This window comes from Lachnellula hyalina (genome assembly GCF_007821495.1).
Source record: "Lachnellula hyalina strain CBS 185.66 chromosome Unknown contig00149, whole genome shotgun sequence".
Taxonomy (NCBI): domain Eukaryota; kingdom Fungi; phylum Ascomycota; class Leotiomycetes; order Helotiales; family Lachnaceae; genus Lachnellula; species Lachnellula hyalina.
Genome location: NW_022157263.1, coordinates 18,032 through 39,672, shown reverse-complemented (window position 1 = coordinate 39,672; position 21,641 = coordinate 18,032). Strand labels below are relative to the sequence as shown.

Genomic DNA, 21,641 nt, shown 5'->3' with positions numbered 1-21,641 from the left:
AATTCTGACACTGGACAGATAGGGATTATGATGGATGGATGGATGGATGGATGGAGATTGAGGTGAAGAGAAGGGATACGACATGTTAGATTCATATAGTATTATATGAAGAGATAATAATAATAATAATAATAATAATAATAATAATAATACTATCCAAGTAGAATCCATGCGCATCAAAGGAAGCAATTCATGAAAGCAGTGCGCATTCATCCCGTGTCCCATCTGTCTTTAGAACTTCTCACTTGCTTTTTGCTTCCGGCATCGATATATACTTCGCCCATGCTGGCCAATCACAGACAGCGTATTACGCCCACGTGCACCATTCCGTTTGGTGGAGGCTGTACGAAGTACAGGACGGATACGCTAGTGCAGGTGGCTGTCTATAAGCGGATCCTTTGATTTAATCCATAAAGACGTGACGCCCGGTGTTATGTTGAAGAAGCGTCATGACCGAGTACATACCATATATGCCAATAACTCCATAATATCCTTTCACGATGAAGTTATTCCAATCTTTTGCTGTTGCTGCTGCTGCCAGTCTTGGTTAGTCAGATCGTCATTCCCCGCAAATACTCCAGCTAATCAACGGACAATTCCCAGCACCGCTCGCATCCTCCCTCGCGACCTACGCACCCATCTCCTCGGGCCCATCTTACAGCGTCGGCATCCCGCCCAATTCCCCCATCTCCACGTCCGCGCAAGGCGGGATCTATTTCTCGCTCTCAGCTCCAACTTCCTACCAATGGGTTGGCCTGGGCATTGGCAAGCAGATGGCTGGCGCTACCATCTTTGTCATGTACGCGGATGGGAGTGGTAACGTGACGATCAGTGGACGCGATGGAGGTCAGGGGCATGTTGAGCCAGAATTGGATTCTGCGCTGATGGCTGGTGTGGAGCTGCTGGAGGGTAGTGGCGTAAATGGGAGTGTGATGACTGCCAATGTTCACTGTAAATATCCTCAGTTCAGACTGGACCAGAGCTGCTTTGCTTAGGTGATGGATACTGACGATAGGATATAGGTACAACATGCACTCTCTCCTCATCCTCCAACTCTGCATCCTCCCCCTGGATCGCAGCCTGGCACTCAGGCGCAGCACTCAACACCAACGATGCAGGAACCGACATCGCCCAGCACGGAAACGATGATTATCGACAATTCACGCTCGATCTAACCAAAGCCTCTCTTTCCACCGATTCGAACCCTTTCATCGTAGACGCTGCATCTGCATCTTCCCCTTCGGCTTCCGCAAGCCCGAGCTCGAGTTCTGGTTCCGCTTCTGACGATGGTTCAAGCAGCAGCAGCACTACCGAATCAAACCAAAGCCGGATTGAAAGGTTCCAAAAGGCACATGGCGCTATCATGGGTCTTGTGGTCGTTATCCTCTTCCCAGCTGGCGCTATACTCATGCGAACTATTCGCCATCCGTGGATTCACGCTGGTGTGCAGATTTTCAGTCTCGCGCTCTTGATAACTGGGCTGGCGCTGGGTGTTAAATTGGCGCAGTATACGGATCAAGTGAGTCTGCTTTCCTTTCTTCCTTTCTCCCTTCTCTTACCTTACGTACCTAATCAATATTCCATTATTTACTATTTTAAATTTTAAATTTCACGTACTAATGCGATTCGATTCGATTCTAACGCTTTTGCTAATATATACTAACACCACCCAGCTCTGGGGCAACACACATACCGAATTCGGCGTCGCCATCGTAGCGCTCTTCCTCCTCCAACCCTTCCTCGGCTTAGCGCACCACTTCCTGTACCAGAAACACTCATCCCGCACCCCCGTGTCCCACATCCACATCTGGTACGGCCGCATCCTGATGATCCTGGCTGTTATCAACGGGGGTCTGGGCCTGAAACTGGCGGATAATACGAGGAGTGGCGAGATCGTGTATGGGGTGCTGGCGGGTGTCGTGGCGGTGGTCTATGTGGTTATTGTTGTGTTGAGGAGGCAGGGGAATGGGAATGGCATTGGGATTGGGATTGGGAGGAGGGGGGAGAAGAAGACGGAGAGTGAGGGGGGGAGTCCGCGTTGAGGCGAGTGAGGCATGCTTGTGTTTTACGAAAGGGGTTGGAATCGGAGTTAGGTTGCCTGGTTGCGTGAGATGGTATATCTCGATGAGTATATGAAGCTCATTATGGTAGCATACCTACCTACAGTTCTCATTTGCCCTCGCATCGCAATACCACCTTCTCGATTCCTTTCCTTGTAACTAGTACAGGATCCGCATGCGGCATTCCTAGTATAGTTTTATCAAGGAAATCAGGACATAGTTTATTACACCCAGCCCATCCCGTCCAGTCCAGTCCGAGTTTCCAACCTACCGAAGGAGCTCTCCATAATACGTAGATATAGATTCCCATAGAACTTATTGGCTGGACCGTGAAGGGTCCTTGGACAGGATGGTTCTACCAAGCCCTACGTAGACCGGAGCGGCATCTATTCTCTGCCATTGCATTGATCGGCTCACCCCTGCACGCTTTAGCATCTGGTGGCATGGATGGACCGCTTACGTAATGTCATGGTCGATGGGCCATACCCATACCTACAGCTTACTACATACACGCACCAGCACGCAACAATCAAACGACGATACAGGACAGGCAAGGACGCCCGCCGAGACATGCACCGTTCAGGGCTCTTCCTGTCGGTGGAATTGAATCCACAAGGTGCCTTGCCTTGCTGGCAGGCTGGCAGCCATACCAACATCAGATTTATACGCGTGCGTTTGCGTGTGTACGATTGAACTATAATTAATGCTGGGCTGGGTAGGGCAGGGCACCGGGACATGATTGGCTTCATCGAGCACGTTCATCAAGGTGAGAGCTACCGCAGATGGTGTTCGAGTGAGACTTTGCGCCTTGCGCGGACGCGACGGGCTGCCGAGCTGAGAATGATTTGATGATGAATCTCAAATCCCACTCCACGCGCCGAGGGCGCATTCAGGCCAGAGGCAATCACTGGAGATTCATGTATAGGAAACTGGATGGATCTAGAATGTCTTGGGTAGGACTACCAGAATTGATGTGAAGGTAGAGGAGAACAAGGTTCTGCTTCCTAGTGGAGGTATTAAATCTATTATCGATATCTGGTTATATATACATGGAGTGGAATAGCAGAAGGTCGCGGTGAAAAGCGCTGTGGATGGTGAAATGGAGATATGATACCTCTACCGCTACCTCAACATGAGGTGTTATAGCTTCACAACAAAACGCTCCCTAAGCCACCCTCCGTAACGATAGAAGAGTAGTGGCACTGGAAGAAAAGCCACGGCTATAAAACCTAGGACGCTATTCCCCCACCCAAGTCCTAGGTCTGCATACAAAGGTGGCCCTGCCAATGGAATGAAAGCTCCAAAAAGAAGTCGGACAATCACATTGGCAGCCAACGCAGACGCGGCAGCCTCAGCGCCAAAAGCATCCACCAAATACAGCTGAGTTGGCATTATGACCCAGAGAAAGCCGAATCCAAAGAAGAAGGTCCCGATGATGGGCACAATCCAATGAGTCTGCTTGTCGGCTGCCCAGCCATACCAGAAGATGCCGATGGGAATGGTAGGCATGACCCACACCATGGGCTTCAGGCGTCCTTCAGGTGTGGGCGAATCTCCAAGTGCCTTTTGCAGCTTGTCGCTCACGGTGGCAAAGGCTGCGAGAGAGACGGCCATTCCAAGTCCAAGACCGAGATATGCCAAGCCAGAAATGCCGGTGGAGAAGTGATATTTTTCCTCAAAGACCGTGGGGAAAGTGGTGAACAGCATAAAGAGGAGGCCGAAAAGGAACGCGCACAGGAGGGCAAGGAGGAGCACGATTGGCGACAGGATGAGAAGCTTTATGGGCCGAGTAATGGCGCGGAGGAACAGCTGGCGGGGTGTCAGGCCTCGATCCATCTTCGACACCAGAGCAGTATTGCCGGTTTCTTTCCGGAGCCGAGCAGCTTTCCATCCTAGCAGCACGGCCGCATTGGTCTCGCGGAGGAAGAAGATTGATATAGTGAATGATAATCCTGCCTGGGTCGAACCGTCAGCGACTCGAGAATAGTAGGGGCTGAGCTCTACTCACTAGGATTAGGATGATCCAAAAAGTCCACCGCCAGCCAATTGATTCGGACACAAAGCCACCAACAATTGGGCCCAAGACCTTGAAGAATCGTCAGTGTCATGAAGGTTTGCGTGGGGTAATGCCACCTACTGGTCCCATAAGTGGTCCCACGAAGAACAGAGACATTGCCCTCCCACGCTGAGCTGGCGGGACAACATCAGCAACAGTTCCTCCGCCAACTGTCAATGGGCCCGAAGAAGCACACCCGGCAAGGAATCGAAAAACGAGAAACATGCCGGTGTTCTTGCTCAGCGCACATCCGATGATGAAGCCAATGTAAACGACATTGCAGGTGTGGTAGATGACAAGGCGTCCGTACAGTTCGGATAGCGGTGCAACGACCATTGGCCCAACGGCGAAGCCGGCAAGGTAAATGGACACGGTGAGACTGGTAACGGTGGAACTCGTGATATGGAACTCCTTGGCAAGCGCGGCAGCTCCAGGTGCAAACATCGTCGCGGCGAGGTTGCTTGTATGTGTATTAGTCAGTATGGGATTTGCTTTGCCAACAGAGCGCAGGAACCACCTTACGCAGTGAGCAAGAAAGAGGTGGCGAGGACGACTTGGGTCATGCGTTTCCATGCTGGCCAATTCCGCGGATTCTGGGCATCGTCTGGCCCATCCCAGTCGACGACATTGTCCTTTGTCTCTTGTTCAATTGCTGTTTGGGCAGACTCGCTAGGTTGTTGGTCATGGTGGCTGTCTTCTGATATGGCTGGCTTCTCATGGGCGGATTCCAAGTCGGCCGCCATGATATACTGTCGATAATAGTGTGGCTCTGGGATATTGACGCGTGTTTGTTCACTGGTGCCAGGCTTTCTGAGGCGGCTTTGTTGAAGGTAGGTCGTGTTGGGTATTAGATGTCTGACAGCAATGAGATCAATTAAAGAGTGGATATTTTGTGGAAGCAAAAAAATAGGAAAGAGAGGTTGCTTGTTCTATATGTACAAACGATTATTACACTACGGATGATCATAGCAATGTAAGGAAGTTCCATTCGCGGGGTTAGGAAGCCTAACTCCTTTGATTGGTTTATATGTGAGAATAGGAGAAATATGCGGACATGTGACGCGGAGGGTCGGAGGGTCGGACTGTCGTTGCTTTCTCCATTGCCTCTCGGTTTGCCCACCAGACAGCTTCTTCCTCTTCTTGAAGTGGCCGTGAAACCGTTTGAGAGCGGACCAAAAAACAATTCCGCTTCGGAAATACCTAGATTGCTGTGTTCGAGGTTGAGCTCCGCGAGCGCCTCAATCCAATCACACCATGGCCGACAATGCTCAACGTCCGCGTCCGCCGCCAAATCGACGCAGAGACAAAGTCCAACTTTCCTGCGACCCTTGCAAACACCGAAAGTACGTGCTCCATAGCCATCACAATGTCGTGCACGCTTAACTTTGCCAGGCTGAAGTGCGACCGACAGCACCCATGCGGAGCTTGCTCAAGGCGTAGCCTCACCAACTCCTGCAATTATGCGACGACATCTTCTTCTACGCCCGATGCTCAGCGGTCCGTTGCTCCGCGACAGTCCACCAGCCTCCATGGCAGAATCTCTGAACTGGAGAGCCTTGTTGTGACGCTCATGGAAGCCCAATCACTCCCAAGTCCGCTCGCACCGAAATCGCCGGGACCAAGCTCGCTCTCATTCACAGATGTGTTCCCTGAGACCCAGAGACCAAAGAAATCCCAGGATGAAGCTGCATCCCCGGCAGACCCTGGCACCCTAAAGTTGCGCGAGTCTGGAATCAGCTATGTCCAGAGTGCCCATTGGGAGGCCATTCTAACTAAAATCAGAGGATTTCGTGATTTGGTCACTGATAGCAAGGCTCCACCCGGTTCACGCTTGTTCTATGGCCCGAACCGTCATGCAACTCGAGATGAAATACTGGCTGCTGTTCCTCCTCGTCCAGTTGTTGACCGCCTCATGGCCCTTCACTTCGATTCCTACATTATCTCTCCCTGTCAGTACATCCAAGCTTTCTTTCCACTCTTAGAGGCATTGACTGTGTGCTGTAGATCTCATTCATCGCAAGAAGTTTCTCCGAGAGGTGGGTTCTTTTTAACCTGGCCGATTACAAGCAGTCTGACATTTAACCAGTACGAAAGCTTCTGGGAAGATCCGTCTGCAACTTCTATCGCTTGGATCGGTCTCATGTTCTCCATGTTATGTATTGCTGCGCAGTTGCAGGCCTTCACCATTGACTTGATCGACGGACAAGCCGAATCGCTCAAGGCGGAATATCTTACCACGAAGGATGACTTCCGGGATAAGGCCGTTCAGTGTCTTATTCTGGCCAGGTATACGACGGGAGGACCATATATCTTGGAAACCCTCATAACGGTCCTTACTGGAGAGTTTATACTCGTGAAAGATAGCTCTACCGATGGCTGGCTTTTGATCAGTACGATACTTCATCTTGCAATGCGCATGGGCTATCACCGGGACCCAGATCACTTTCCCGGAATATCTCCATTCGAGGGTGAGATGCGTAGACGCATTTGGACCATAATTCTTCAATTAGATCTCGTTCTCTCCTTGGAGATGGGCCTTCCTCGAAGTGCCACAGATACGCACATCGATACAAAACAGCCCCGTAATCTGCGCGACTGTGATTTTGAAGAGGACACGACCGAGATGCCTCCGCCGAGGCCAGAAACAGAATGGACGCCGGTGATCCCTCTCATTGCAAAAGGGCGACTGATATCAGCTCTCGGCTTGATTTGTGACGTCAACACCGATATTAATCCCCCTTCCTACGAGCAGGTCATCAAGGTCGACGCACTTCTTGAAGATGTGCACAATCATGCTATTCCGGCCGTGCTGCGCTGGCAAACTATGCCACACCCCATCACGGATAGTCCAAACCTTGTGATACAGCGGGTAAGTGTAGAAACGACCTACTACAAATCACGCATCCTCCTGTACCGGAGAGCTTTGATCAGCTGCCCAGTTCGACAGACTGAAGAGCGGACCAGGGATTCGGTGCGAATTTGTTTAGATTCCGCACTCAAAATTCTATCGTATCAACAGATGCTTCACGAAGAGTCTCAGCCATTTGGTCGTTTGTCTCAGCTTAGATGGAAGGTCACCCAGATTTTCAACCAGGATGTTCTCCTCGCAACGAGCGTGCTCTGCCTCTACCTTCAAGACGTCGATAAATTTGAATTGCCTGAGACTGCAGGACAGACAACGTGGTCGCCTAGGGCTGAAGAGATTCGACAACGACTAACGATTTCGCACAAGATTTGGCTTGAAATGAGTACCGCATCTGCGGAAGCTGGGAAAGTAGCGAAAGCTCTGAGCATCGTCCTTGGAAACACAGAGACGTCTTCCGAGGACGATAATACACCCGCTTCTTACGACTTTCTGGCGGATTTTGATGCCATACCTCTGAACGGATTTGGCGCAACGTTCAACAATCAATGTGAGAAACACACTCGGTCATGCCGATTGCAACTGACAAAAAGACTTATCAGATCTTCCTTCTGGCTTCTACTCTCCTCTCACGTTTTTTGATAATGTACTGGAAAATGGGGGGACATGAAATATGATTGTTTTGCTGGGGCTGAAGCACGTAAAGCAGGCCTTTCGAATGGCTCAAATGGCGGACAGTTTGTTCAGTCCAGCTCACCAATTCGTTGATTTATATTCGTAGTGCTGCCGTAGTCAATTTGCGCATCGTCGCATACCCCCTTGAGGTTCGAAGCAAAGGGGGTTCGATTGTGATAAGCGAGATTCGCTCATGCACATAGATTAATGGGTGAATTCAAAGGACATTTTAAGGATAAAGAGCTGGAGACTTGGAACCCTCTGCGCGAGAAGTCTGAGGCATAGAAACGTAGACTGGCTGTGATAGGTCTTTACTCTTGAAGTTATAGACATGGAGACTAAGTGTTGGACGCCTGTATTATATAAACCTCTATGTTGGTATCACAGGCGGTGATACATAGAACGTGATCACTTCTCTACTACGTAGTATAGACTTGATGCTGGTTGATTAATGCTTAGCATTTAGGTAGTATTATAGCTGCGAAGAGGTAATGCCTCTTTGCTAACTAAGCTACGCTAAATCATATAAGCTAGATCATATAACTAGAAAGGTTAGGGAGGATTCTAGGGAGGATCCTAGGGCGGATCGTATATCCCAACACTCTAGATACGCATCTTGATTATTTCTGGCAACTGTTCTTTGATGAACTATATATAGTTAGCATTGTTTAGAATGCAAGTAATAGAATAAAGTGCAGTTGTAAATTATAATGAGAGATATACTAATCTTATTGGTCTATTAAATCTGGACATGTCGGCCTATGTTCCACTTTCTAACCAGCTGTAAATTTTTTCCAATATTGAATAGCTGTGCCTATTACTGCATCAAAGTCAATTTCTTCATCGGGGTCTTTATTAGCTTCAAGGCTGTTGATTTCAAAAGCGACATTTAACTAGATGCTGCACGAATTCTTCCCGTGGCTCGAGGTCGAGGTCTCCCTAAATATAGTCGTATAGAGCTAAAAACTTTTGCACAACTAAACCAAGTAGTAAAAAGGTTATAATTAGTTACTGGAAAGGAGAGCAGGAACAGGACTAAGCAACCTAGGCAGAGTGAGCGGAGGGTAAGTAGATTAGTCAGCAGAAGAGGCATAACCAACAGGGGTTGACAGAATAAACGGCCCACCCCAAAATAAGCGAAAACACCATGAATGCTGAAGTATATAAATCTATTATTTACAATGCAATAACTACCATTTATTCCCTCTAATAGGCTTTCCTCCTGATCTTTGGAGCTCTGCGCATCTTCTAGGCATATTAGTAATGCGGTGGCGTATCTCTTCTAATGTGATTTTGTCCCATTTATCTTGTAGTGCCTGCTTTATCTCCTCCTCTGAATCAAAAATCCTATATTGTAATCTTTGCTTAAGAATAGCCCAAATACCCTCAATTGGATTGCAATCAGGCGATTGGGCAGGGTGGATAAGATTTTGTATATTATAAGCCTCCTTATACTCCTGTGCAAGCCCTCTTTTCCGCATGCCGTGAGAAGGGTCTCTATCCTCTTGTAGAAGCCATGATTTATTATTAATATTACGCATAGATTCAACTGCTTGAACGTAAATAGGTAATAAACGTTCTATGTAGTATTTCTGTGTTATAGCATTGCCCTGGACTGTCTTTTTAACCGCGTGAGGCTTCCTAGCTTCCTATTCTGCAACTTGATGTGTATATTCGTCTTCGGATTCAGTCCTAGGACGGCGATGAGGTTTTAAAGGATATAGAGGTTGCATGATTTTATCTTCTTTATTATTATAGAATTCAAGTTTATTAGCTTTCCCCTACTAACTAATCCACGCAGCAATATAAAAGCGGACGCTGTTAAGAGGAGGTCGTTTATTAATATTCTCTAGATTATCTCGTGTCCCCTGCTCCCGCAAAACTCTCCCTTGACTTTATAATGTGAGATTAATATAGGCTTTATCTGTATAGATAATATAATTAAAGAATCTGAATAGAGGAGACTAAACGTGGTCAGCGCTATATTTTTCGCGTTGAGCCTTATTTTTCATAGAGATAATCTTCTTTATAAACGCGCAAATATAGCATCCCCCTCCCTTTATATGCTCCTTTATCTTTCTCTGCAGTTGCCGTTTTCCTATAGGCAAATTAAGAGCTTCTATCTACGCTTTAAGAGGTTATTTTTGGTACGGATTTCGTATAGGAGAGGTAAGCATCTTGCAGAGCGATTTTGACACCTTAGACTTCCTTCCAAGCTTCTACGAGACCTTTCGTGTCTTTCAAGAAGCTTCTAGGCCTATTTCCTCCCTTTGTTTCTTCCACCTGCGGCCTGTAGTTGGAGGTATATATTATTACTCGCAAAGCTTTCTAAAACAGAGCCTTGGACAGTCGCGGTCAAGCGCATTAAAAAATCGCGTCCGTTTTAGCGTGTCAGCTTCCTTCCATTAGCCAGGTGATAGAGGAGGAGTAAACCTATCATTTGCGCGTGTTCTAGGAGCTATAGGTGCCATGGTTATTATTATATTTAAGAACTAATAATAGGGAGAGTCAAAATCACATTCTTGGTGTTTTCGCTTATTTTGGGGTGGGCCGTTTATTCTATCAACCCCTGTTGTAACCTCTTCGCGTTTGCAACATCATAATGAATGCTAAGCATCATCAACCAAATACCAGAATCAAGTCTATACTACGTAGTAGAGAAGTGATCATGTATCAAACCTGTGATACCAACAATAAGATGTGCCAGGGAATAGGAATATAACAATTGGTGCCTCTCTTAGCAAGGTATCATTCGTATAAGACTAGGCAACATCGGCGCAGCAGTGAAGTTGAGTAGAGCAACTGTCTGCCTTGTATAATTTGGGAATTTATACAGGATAAATAAATCAGTCCTGAAAGAAGCTTCACTAGTCATGGGATCTCGGATATGCCTGGGAAAATTGTCCTCTCATCGAACTAAGAGCGCTTGGTGGACTACCTCTGCATTATGGCTCACTTTACTCCCTATTTGATAGATGCTTAGGGTAACAATAGCCACTATAGCTTTTCTCATTTAATTAGCCTAGTAGGTACTCTACTAATTAGATAATAGGATTTTGCATAAAACAGCATTGAAGAACCTATATATATTCTCCAAAAAAAAACCTATAATTTCTATATTACTATCCTATCACATAATAAGATACTATGCTACTACTAATAGGAAGACTTATAATAGCTAAGGGCTTAAGGTGTATATTCTGGTCTCCTCCTTTTCGAATCACTTCCTACCTAATGCAACTTTACAATCTCAAGAATGTTTCATTGCCATGATGTTATTCGTGACCTCCTCGGAGTCCTATTTCCTCTTTTGTCTTCTCCTCGCTACAATTAGTTCTTAAATTCTAAGATCGAGCAGTGTGGTCAATATCTATTGCAGTCAGACCAGCATCTGTACTGAAGACTTCGCATAAATACTCACCTTCTCGATAAAACGAACCCCTACGACGACACTATTCTCATCGAGGAATTCCTTCTCGTCCCCGAAAGAGTTGTCATCTTTGTCTAGGCAGGTTAAGCAGGTGACGACTGTTTCCGCATATTTGCGACCCATCTTCGGCGGTAGTTGATCTCGTGCCATCTTCACCAAGGCACGCTTGATCTCGAATGCTCTCTTCTTATTGTCTTTGATAGTAAAGTTCACGACACCTGAGATCAAGGGGCTTGCTTGTGGAGCACCTGTTTCGGACTCGAATACTACCAAAGATTCACCGATGCCAATTTCTAGCAAACAGACTCCGAGAGAGTATATGTCATGCTGCATCGTGTAGGCCATTTCTGGAAAAACACCCTGTCGTGTGGGATGACGGTAGAGATTTCGTTCCCAAATGTCATCACCAAGCAGCTCGGTTCTGCCTTCCTCATACCGAAAGCTTTCGAATCCTACTAGGAATGAAAAAGAGGACTCGGAGTATACCGAGCGGAGAATGAGCACCGTCTCTGGTCGGATATTTTTGTGTACGAAGCCTGCTGAATGAACAAACATCACTGACTTGGCGAGTTGCTTTGCGATCTCAAGTCTGTCATCCAACGGTTGAAACTGGCTGCCGGATACGAGCAGAAACCGGAGAAATTCAGGTTGTTCGAGGTTCGGTGGTATCGAAAACGCAAAGCGGCGCGAACTTCCTTCCGTCTCAAGCACCCCTCGGCATGAAAGAATGCCAAATGTGAAGGGATCAACTTTCTGGAGAATCCTAGCAAGCTTGCAGGAATCGGATAAGCTCGATATGCTGCTCTCTTGGTCCAACAGGAATCTGGCATCCCCACCGGCTTCATATACAATCTCAGCTTCGGAGTGGCTGAATGGTGCCCGTTTCTCTTCGAAGAAGTCCTCCGAGAGGTAAACACTGCTGTTCCCGGCAGCAATTTGTCCTCTAAGATTCTCATGAATGGTATCTCTCAGGTCTTTGAGTATAGATAAAGGTCCATCCTCTGCAATGCTCACAGGCTGCAGCTCTTGGTCAAGTTTGCTGCTGGATTGCCGTATGATAAGATACCAGGATATATCAAAAACTTCTGCCCATTCTTTCAGGTCCAGCATGACAGATTTCAGGCTGCTCTTTACCCAGGTTGCGTACTTCAGGCGCTTATATTCGCCCTTCTTCGACATCATACTTCTCATCGTGCTTCCCTCTTTCGAGTCTCCGACAACCTGGTCAATCGAAGCAATTGCAGCCTGGGCTTTCCCTTGCAACACTTGGAGGACGCCATTTTGATGAATCTGATAGTCGTCGTCCAGAGTGTCCCAGATATTACGAAGTAATTCGAGCTGTCTCTGGATTTTCAACCACAAAGTTTCTATAAGCAGGATAGATTCTCTGATTTCCTGGTCTGCATGTTTATATGATTTGCAAGTTTGAACGAGAAGATTGCCATATCTAGATAACCATATCAGAAAGCACTTAATAGGGTTACTATGGAGTACTTACCTTATGCAAAGGTCCGCAAGGCTGAGCGCTGATGCCACTCCTTCCATGTCTTCATTCGGAGTTTAGAAATGTGGGAACCTGCACTCACTCAGAGGGTACAAGAAGGCTAATGACAATCGTTCCGTCAAGTTCTGTGTCTTCGGAAGAGGATAGGTAAAACGAGAGAAGCTGCAAGGTCGCGCGGGGAGCCAGATTATCCGGCTCTTTTGCGGAAAGCGGCACAGTACAGTACGAGTACAGCTGAGGCTGTGTTTGGGACTTTACTGGCCTCGTCGAGACCTCCGCATCTCGACAAGAAATACACAATTGTTGCATCTACAACAATTTGACATGCCACCCGCACGTTGCTATTCCTCTGGTAAGTTCTGGCTGCTATTATGCTCGTGCTGATTGTATAATCGAGCTGACTGGCGCTTCGACAGGATTATGCTGGCGCGAGGCTGCGAACCCCTCGCTCGGCGCGTAGCATCCCAATGTCTCTGAAGGACGATTTAGATGACTACAAACTCGACACTACTTTCCAGAGCGATCCCAAATGCGTCATACACAAGTTCTATAAGGTCCATCGAGCTCGCGGGTTCCGTAAGGTTGAGGTGCTGGAGAGATGGTTTCCTCAAGGAAAGGTCCTCGGTGCCGGTGCCTTTGGCACGGTCCGCCTGGAGAAACGAGCACCTTCCGACGATCATGAAGGTGCATTAAGGGATCTACGAGCGGTCAAACAATTATACAAATGGCAGCTGGACCGATTGAAGGTAGATTTTCGGAAGGAGTTATCAGCGTTGATCAAGTTCTCACGAACAAAGGTATGGCGGGTACCATCTTGAAGACCACTGCCGTCTAATTAGTAACAGTTCCGTCAATACGAAGTGTTTGTGGAGTTCTGGAACTGGTATGAGAATGAGGAATCCATCTTTCTGGCCATGGAATACTTCCCATTAGGGACACTCGGCGCATTCATCGAAAAGAAAATCAACGAGAATGACACCCGAAGCATAGCGACCCAACTATTAGAAGGATTGCATATCATGCATTCACAGGGCTTTACGCACAGAGACTTAAAGCCAGAAGCAAGATTGGAAAACCCCTGCAAACAAATCTCTGTAGCTAACTACTACTGCTTCTTATGCAGAACATCTTCGTGGTACAAGTATCACCTCAATGGGCGATCAAAATCGGAGATTTCGGGATAACCAAACGAGTTTCAAATAATAATACTATCATGCAGACTGCTACAGGAAGCCCCAACTACCTCGCCCCAGAAGTCTACGGGTATGTGCCTGTTGCAGATGCCGAAAGCTCTGCATATACAAATGCGGTCGACATATGGTCATTTGGGTGTGTGATATATGAGATATTTGCTACCAATGTCCCATTTCCGTCCTATCCACATGATCTTATGAAATTTTGTCGGGGTGGGCCATTTCCTGAAGGGCCATTGGTGGCCCGAGCTAGCAAAGAAGGCATCGACTTTGTGAAATCGGCTCTACAGCCCCATCCACTACACAGACTTGCAGCCTCTCAGATGCTAGAAGCTACGTGGCTGCAGATTCAAGACTCCGAATATCCGGGACAGCCTCCAGATATTGATCACATAGGAAGCCCAATCCCGGGACCGGGATCCACTGAGAGCACCGCGGCACCCGAGACCGAAGAGAGCGAGGATATAGAGAACGAGAACGAGAACAAAGAGGGTGACCAGACCATCACACGCCTTAAAAAGGTGGTCATGCCGCCGCTCAAACGTTTTGCTGCACTCTCGGATACTCTCAACTCGCCCGCAATCTTTGAAGACACGAACATTGACGAGTCAAAAACAGCTGACATCAGTGCTTCTACGTCAATTTTACCTATGATAAACACAATAGACCGACGATCACCAGTATATGAAAATGAGATAGAAGACATAACGAACAATGTTCTTAACCCTAGAGCTAGACCTTCGTTGCCCGCCATCGTGTGCCTACCCGAAGGTCCACCTGACTCAGTCACTATACCGACCATGAACGTCGATAGAGGACAAGCTCTCAGCTCGAAAAGAGCCAGACATCGCTGTTGATTGAGTACTTTGAGGGTGGAAAACCTAGCAAATCAGAATCGAAAAGACCGCCCGTTCGGGTTCGAGTAAATCCATCATCAAAAAGTCGCAGCAGGTCATCAGCAAACGATCATCTTCATATAAAGGAACGCAAAGGCGCGCGCAAGCCATCTTACGCAGAGCGAATATAATTAACTCTAAACGTCAAAGGGGACGAATTACTAAGCGACTAGGAAGGAGAAGGTAGCAAAGCCGTAAATTCATCTCAGTCACAGTCCAATGTCTTAGAAACATCCAAGGTATCCTCACATCAGGACGAACCCATCTCTCCAAGTAACATGGTAGAAAATGCCTCCGTTAACGTTAGTACCATTCGCGAACCCAACGATGATCAAGATTGCGGTAATGCAATTCCACTTCAGCATGTACCCAGGCTGCGGGAATTGCTTGTCCCGTCTATTCCTTTAACTGCCGCGGCCTTGAAGAAACAACAGAGAGAATTATGGCCTGAAGAAAAGAAGGAGCGCCGACAGCGGAAAAGTAAGGATCGCAGTCGAAGCAAAGCTACCGCCGAAGGCTACAGTCACGAAACACAGGAGCATGAGCCTCAGAGCCCAAATATCACTACTTCTTCCGGGAATGTGACCCCACTACCTGAATCTCCAGCAAGTCCAATCGGCGAAGGGCAAGGATTGAGTAATCCTGAGTACTCACAGGACATTGCAGCGAACTTACCTCCGACGCCCATAGACAATTTGTTTAGCGGCATGTCGGAAAGCAAAATCGGCGGGAGATATGTTAGGTCTGGAACATCATCTATCAATAATCCCAGGTTACTCGAAACTGTGGAGGATTCTATTAGACGCTTGATTTTACCGGAATTGAGCGCCGTGAAGAAAGGGGACCAGCATCGCAAGCGAGAGCAGCGTCGAGAGACAGGAGATTCCTACTTCGAAGTCATCACAAATTCCTCTTCAGATTCTACACGACCAAGGAGTCAACGTCAAGAGCGGACACCGACACTTGCGGCGGGATTTTCAAGGAGACGTAGTCGGAGTCGAGAACGATCGATAATTGCCCCAACATTGTCAGAGGCTGGAAGTCGGGATCCTCCATGTGTATCAGCAGCTGAACCTCTACCTCCACTCTCTCGGAGGCGACGTCGAAGCCGAGAAGGGAGACCTGTCAAACAAGAGCCAATCCCGGAACGCTCATATCGGTTCGACGAGTCCAGCGACGAGGAGAGTGCGCGGCCATGGTCGCGGCAACACTTCAGAAGCAGGTTTTCAAACGGCAATGATGATGAGGTACCTTTAACACCATTCACAATCTCACGGAAACGTAGTCGGAGTCGAGAACGAGAACGGGGACCAGTTGCAGCAGGGCAGCCCTCACCCTCAGCCACTAGAAGACGCAGTCTGAGCCAAGAACATACAGCATCAAAAATTAGTCTGCCTTACCCAAGTTTCAGTAAAGCGCACAGCAAGGATGCAATCTCAGCATCTCCAACACTACCTAGAAGACGAAGTCGAAGCCGAGAACGCAAGCCAGTGGTTTCACCTCTGCTCTCTCGAAGTCGAAGTCGAAGCCCGGAGCGAATACTAGGTCATAGAAGGCGAAAGTTTAGTCTAATTCCATCATCATACTCACGGCGGCGCAACAATCGACCTCAATATGACTCCGAATTGTCAGACAATATCCCGCAGCCGCAAGACGATTCTGACAGCGGCACTAGCCAACCACCAGGCCCACAAACAAAAAGAGCAGGCCACGCAGGTTCTAGCGGCGCCGCTCGCAAGGTAATGGACTTCTTTAAAAGGCGTGGCAAGTCTAGAGCAGGCGAAAAGTATGAGATTGATGGATATGAAGACTACTGATAGCTACTCCCATGAAATCATCATTAGAACTCTAATGGAGATTTGGACATGAATTTCTTTTAGACATTTAGTTCATAAAAGCTTGCTTGCTTGATTTTACCTCGTAACACGTGAATATAATATATGACCATCCAAGACCTTCAAGTCAGGCACCAACTCGCATCTAGCATGACCACATGGTATGAGCTTGCTGTTGTCACGAGTTGGAGCGTTCGAATCTCCAGATTCGTCAGGGCGTTCGCAGTCCAACCCGGTTTGTTGACAGGAAACGACAAAGAACAGTCCTCTGCTTCGCACCAAATGACAGGAGACGTTAGATTGCCACCAGCAATATTATCAGCATGGGCCAGCCTGCTTCTTCGATAAAATTCGTTGCTAGCTTCATTGTTCGAAGGTTTTCATTTATCGTATGTCATGATAGCATCCACTCCCATACCAGAAGGAGCGGTTGCGTTGACAGCATATTCGCCGAAAGGGGTTGAAGCTTTGCGGAGAAGGTCGTAATATTGGTATGTCCATGTCCTCTTTCAGGCCTTGTGCCCGATACCGTGGATAAAGCGATTGGTCGAAGTATCCCGCAAAGATGCGTCGGATACTCAACCGTTCTCATTGCTTCCACGCCTTATCAAGGCACTTGTATATCGCAGTCTGCCCTGCCCTTCATACAGCCCTACTATTGCTTCTCATCAGGCTCCTGCTTGTATTGCAGACCAATCATAATGCGAAGTGTCTTGAAGCAGGCAGCCCCGTCAGCCTTACGGAGAGCCTTAGACAACACATTTCTTCCGGTTCATTCATGAATCTCCCAGTTTATTCATGAATATGGCATTAGGGAGGCAGTAGCAGTGCGTGATAGTACAACACTGTGCGAGAATGCATCGGCGCCTCTGATTGTGCGACTCTCCTTAGTTTACACTACGCAGTACACCAGTATACTGTTTGGGTTCTTTATGCCTGCTAGCTAGGTGAAGGAGTTTGTACTATAGATGGGTTCTTTAAATTTGTATGTCGTCCACTCCTCCTTACAAGTTTTTTTTTATTACATTATAGTGTTGTACGAGCCAAAGACTATGTAACCCTTTTGGGCCAAATGCCGTGAAATTTATGGATTGGGTGGCGGTACGAGTGGAAGGGTATTCTCCGTAATTAGCTAATAGTGTGGTGCGGGCCGTGGGGCAGTGGAATTGCGCTAAATAGTCCAGGTACTCGTAAAGCCTAAACGACGGTCTGGTTCATTAGCTGACGCAGACTCCTATTCCTCCCTTCCTTCGCGGGCAACTCCAGTATTAATCTTACAACAGTACGCGTACAAGGTAGAGGGAGAGCCCGATACGCTATGCGATTTGGTCACTTTTCTTACTGGAAGCCTGGAACTTGGAAGCGACATCAGATTTGCCCTGTGCGGCAGTAGTGACGTGTGTACTCCTTAAGAGTTCACACCGAGATGGCATCCTTCAGGATCAAATAGCGTTGGCTCGGACGGGATTCGGAAAGCACGGTTGAGCTTCGTACAAGTACTCGTACGGCGTAGAAATTGAAATACTCCAGGTACGAGTAAAGTTAACGTAATGTTTGCCCGAACATCGATGCAACCGCGAGTACCATTTCCTTCACGGCCGGGTTCTTCCTCCACCTATGATATCGGTACGTTGCGAACCTGTTGACAGTATTGCCATCTAACAGAGATCCAGTACTCAACCAGAGTATAAGGCCGAGTCGACAAGTGCAGTCGCAATAATGACTCGTGGCGGCTTCGGGGAAAACATCGAGCAGACACAGGAGGAGCGCAAGACAAATGCGCCCCGGCGGCTACTAGAGCAGCGTCCACGGGCGTTAACGTTGACTTGTGCATTCCTCGCCGAAAACCAACCAACACAAACACAAACAAGCAATCAATCTCAATCAGTACTCTTTGGGCGGCTACCAAAAGAGGTCCGCCAACTTATCTGGACCGAGGTTCTGGGCGGGCATTTCCTACATATTGCTCGCGCTCCCAGGAGACTCTTAGCTATTAGATGCGCTGAGGGTTCCAGAGCCGGGGTTAAGCTTGAGACTGGCCGCCATAGTTGCTGGGGTGTAACAAGCCGGCGACGAGAGCTGGGTTATACGCCTGGATTCTATCATCTTCCAATATTTCAGCATCCCGCAAAACCTGCCAATCTTCTCCCTTTACTGCAAACATGCCGCCAGATTTATCTCGAGTCGATCTCTGTACCTTATACAGAGAACATTTTCGATATTAACCATATCGATACACTTCTATATCTCCAGCAGTCTGTCTTACCTCGGCGCCTAGCCCAAATCCGCTCCTTGAATCTCGCCTGGAATTTTCAATTACCTGTTGCTATAGGCCCGACTCCTTATAATCTTGAAACTTGGCGCGAGGCTTGCAATGTACTTGCTGCGAGTTATACTGGTTTATCTGAGCTTACGGTGCACTTGGCAGGCTCTACCGTCTTCTGGCCAGGCAATAAATTCAAAGATAGGTGGGGACTAGTGCTTGAAGCTCTTGTGCCAATAAAGGCGAAGAAATTCGATGTCCTTCTTCCTTGGTCAGAAGACGAATGTGTGGAAGCGGCGGAGGAAGGCGCGTATCCGTTTAGGTTGGAATCAAGTTTGTAATTACTATAGACGTTTAGTTGCTGAACTCCAGCGTGTTCTGTCAAAGTTACATGAGGCATGGGTTGATGGAGGTGTGGCGATTGATGAATAGAGCTCTAGCTCTACGTGCTCACCAGACAGGCCAATAAGTCAGTCAGTCAGTCATCAGTTAAGGAAGGGAAGGTAGTTGACAGACTGATATTCTTGGTGGTAGCTGACTGGCTGAGGGATTATAACTGATAAGTTGCTGATTCCCCCCCTTCCCCCGCCCCCCCTTTTTAAATGTTTCCTTTCAAAATAAAGGTCGGTTTATAGTGATATAAGTGGTAGGCTTATCTATACCAAAAAAGCAGTATTTGGGTGTCAAAATGCCCTATTTCCTCTTAGACCCTCGGTTTGGCACGTGGTGTGTAGGGGGAATAATCATGTCCTTTTGCCCTGTGGGAGTGGCAGTCTAAATATTACCCCCACATCCTCCGAGAGTGTTACGGAGCATTCCTGGCTCCTTCTAATAATAGCATTGCCCTAAATAGTAAAATACCATGTAAAGCCTAAACGAGGGTCTGACTCGGAAGACAAACATTAGTTTTATTTTTAGGATCGAGGTTTTCCCAGCTTAAGGTTGATTTTGTTTAGCTACCTTATTATGTGATTACTAGGCTTTACAAGGGGAGGTGCGTGCCACCAGGAGCTAGGGGTCAGGAATCGAACCTAGTCTACTTGTTGCTCCCCTTTAGGATCGAGGTTTTTCAAACGACCCGGTCCTGCCAGCTATAAGTTAATAAAACCAAGGCGCAAGTCCTCTCTGGTCTTTACAGCTCTTTCAAATCTCTTAGATATCCTTCTTGTCTTTTCTGTAGCCGTGAAACTTTGGAAAGAACACGCTCTATTTGTTTACAATGAGACTTTGTCTCGCCCTTCGCTTGGGCTCCTTGGCTCTTAGCTATGCCTATATCTTGGACAGCAGTTGTACTCCATACTCACCTTTAATTGAGAAAGGAATGAAAAGTTCCCTCAATTTAGCCCAGGCGGGATCTGATCTTTTTAGTTCACCTAGCACAGACATGAATATCTTACAGGCCCAGAATGATCTCATAACATATATGTTCGCTTCAATATCACAGAATCCAGCGAATAAGAGAATTGTCACAGACAGGTTCTCATCACTCGTAAACTTGAATGTTAATAGTGGAAAGCCCGAATAAACCTTGAATGCGGTTACAGACAAGGCAGTTTATCTAACATTTACCTCTGAAGACCTCATCTTCTTTTGCGATTATAGTCGCTTCGCTGATAACAAAGCCTGCGATGGCTCCGTGTCTGATGGCAATACTTGTGATACTCTCATGCAGCATGTATATTCTCTGGGCATCTTTATTCGTTTTTAGGGACAGATTCGCGAAGTTTCTGCTATCTCAGGAGTTCTGGGACGCTAAATACTACCAAACTCTACTCCCCGCTCCTCTCAAGCTCCAATACCTTTATTATTCAAGTAGACCTAACAGAACAAACTCGCAGATATGAAGGGACAATAGATCATGTATATGCATATTGCCTTTATCCAACCGACGACGAGTTCTACCAAGTAAGTGGTTAAATCACTAATGACAATACCATCTCAAATATTAACTTCAATACAGGCTTGGACCGTCCAGCTTCTGGCTTAGTACGGGCAAGACAAGGCCGCTAGTATTCAAATGTGTCCTTGGTTCTTGACACATATGGCTTCTGCCCAATATCAAACCGTTGGAGACGTGGGAACCAGGGGTGCGCTGGCCCTATCAACGTCATTGTTTTGTTGTAGCCTGTAAGTGGCAAGTGGCAAAGCTTATAAAGCCTGTGGCGAAGCTTAGAAATAGCTATTTCTAAGCAGGTGGCAAAGCTTAGAAATAGGGCTTGAAGAGCCCTATATATACAGCATACTTCCCACTGTAGAACAGCAGTCAATTCAAGTCATTACCCCTAGAAACAACAGTTTGTGGATAAGGCAAACCCTGTGGCGCCAGGAAAACTGCAATGGATACGATCGATTTATTTGACGTGGCACTGCTCCACGAGTTAACACATGCAATTAGCACTCCACCGCCAACTATAGATGACCCCTTGACTGGTGGATACGGTAAGACGACTGAAATGTCCTTCCCTGCTCATCCATGTTTCGAGGTCTTTTAGATGTCTCCCTTAACGTCAAGCTGGGAAGATATTTATAAGATCGTACTTGTTCCTAAGTATCCTAGAAATGACCCGAAGAAATAGAGCTAACTCGTTGTTTAATATAGGCTGGACGATTTCTGAATCTTTAAGCAGCCAAGGAAATGTTCACAATGCCAACAATTATGCCTACTTTGGTCTTGGAGCAAGGATGATATCTCCCACAATTCAGGGCGCGACAGCCCAGAGACCAATGAAAGATGGCAGTATTCAAATACTTACGCCTGCAACGAAACCGAAGCGAGATGCAGCTGGACACCCCCAGCCTCTGAAGGCCCGCGATGCCAACACTACCTCCAACATATCCAGTTTTAGCGCCCCTTCTACCTTGAGTA

General features: G+C 47.3%; 5 protein-coding genes across 5 annotated transcripts; 3 read left to right on the top strand and 2 right to left on the bottom strand.

Annotated features, from left to right (window-relative positions):
- Nucleotides 1-433: 433 nt before the first annotated feature.
- Nucleotides 434-2,018, top strand: LHYA1_G008450 (uncharacterized protein; the record flags this gene model as incomplete). Its single annotated transcript, XM_031153370.1, has 4 exons — nt 434-457; nt 552-951; nt 1,023-1,564; nt 1,674-2,018. Coding segments are annotated over 4 exons (1,311 nt in total), but the record flags the coding sequence as incomplete, so codon positions are not given.
- Nucleotides 2,019-3,200: 1,182 nt separating this feature from the next.
- Nucleotides 3,201-4,859, bottom strand: prlG_3 (MFS transporter; the record flags this gene model as incomplete). The annotated part of the gene is made up of 4 exons (XM_031153369.1): nt 3,201-4,016; nt 4,069-4,146; nt 4,198-4,576; nt 4,639-4,859. 4 exons carry the CDS (start codon nt 4,857-4,859, stop codon nt 3,201-3,203), a joined length of 1,494 nt encoding a protein of 497 aa, XP_031002829.1.
- Nucleotides 4,860-5,482: 623 nt separating this feature from the next.
- Nucleotides 5,483-7,649, top strand: fsa6_8 (Fusarisetin A cluster transcription factor; the record flags this gene model as incomplete). The annotated part of the gene is made up of 2 exons (XM_031153368.1): nt 5,483-7,529; nt 7,582-7,649. 2 exons carry the CDS (start codon nt 5,483-5,485, stop codon nt 7,647-7,649), a joined length of 2,115 nt encoding a protein of 704 aa, XP_031002828.1.
- Nucleotides 7,650-11,033: 3,384 nt separating this feature from the next.
- Nucleotides 11,034-12,629, bottom strand: LHYA1_G008447 (uncharacterized protein; the record flags this gene model as incomplete). The annotated part of the gene is made up of 2 exons (XM_031153367.1): nt 11,034-12,531; nt 12,583-12,629. 2 exons carry the CDS (start codon nt 12,627-12,629, stop codon nt 11,034-11,036), a joined length of 1,545 nt encoding a protein of 514 aa, XP_031002827.1.
- A 426-nt stretch (nt 12,630-13,055) lies between these two features.
- RAD53_0 (Serine/threonine-protein kinase) lies at nt 13,056-14,638 on the top strand (the record flags this gene model as incomplete). Its single annotated transcript, XM_031153366.1, has 3 exons — nt 13,056-13,385; nt 13,434-13,682; nt 13,712-14,638. 3 exons carry the CDS (start codon nt 13,056-13,058, stop codon nt 14,636-14,638), a joined length of 1,506 nt encoding a protein of 501 aa, XP_031002826.1.
- Nucleotides 14,639-21,641: the final 7,003 nt, after the last annotated feature.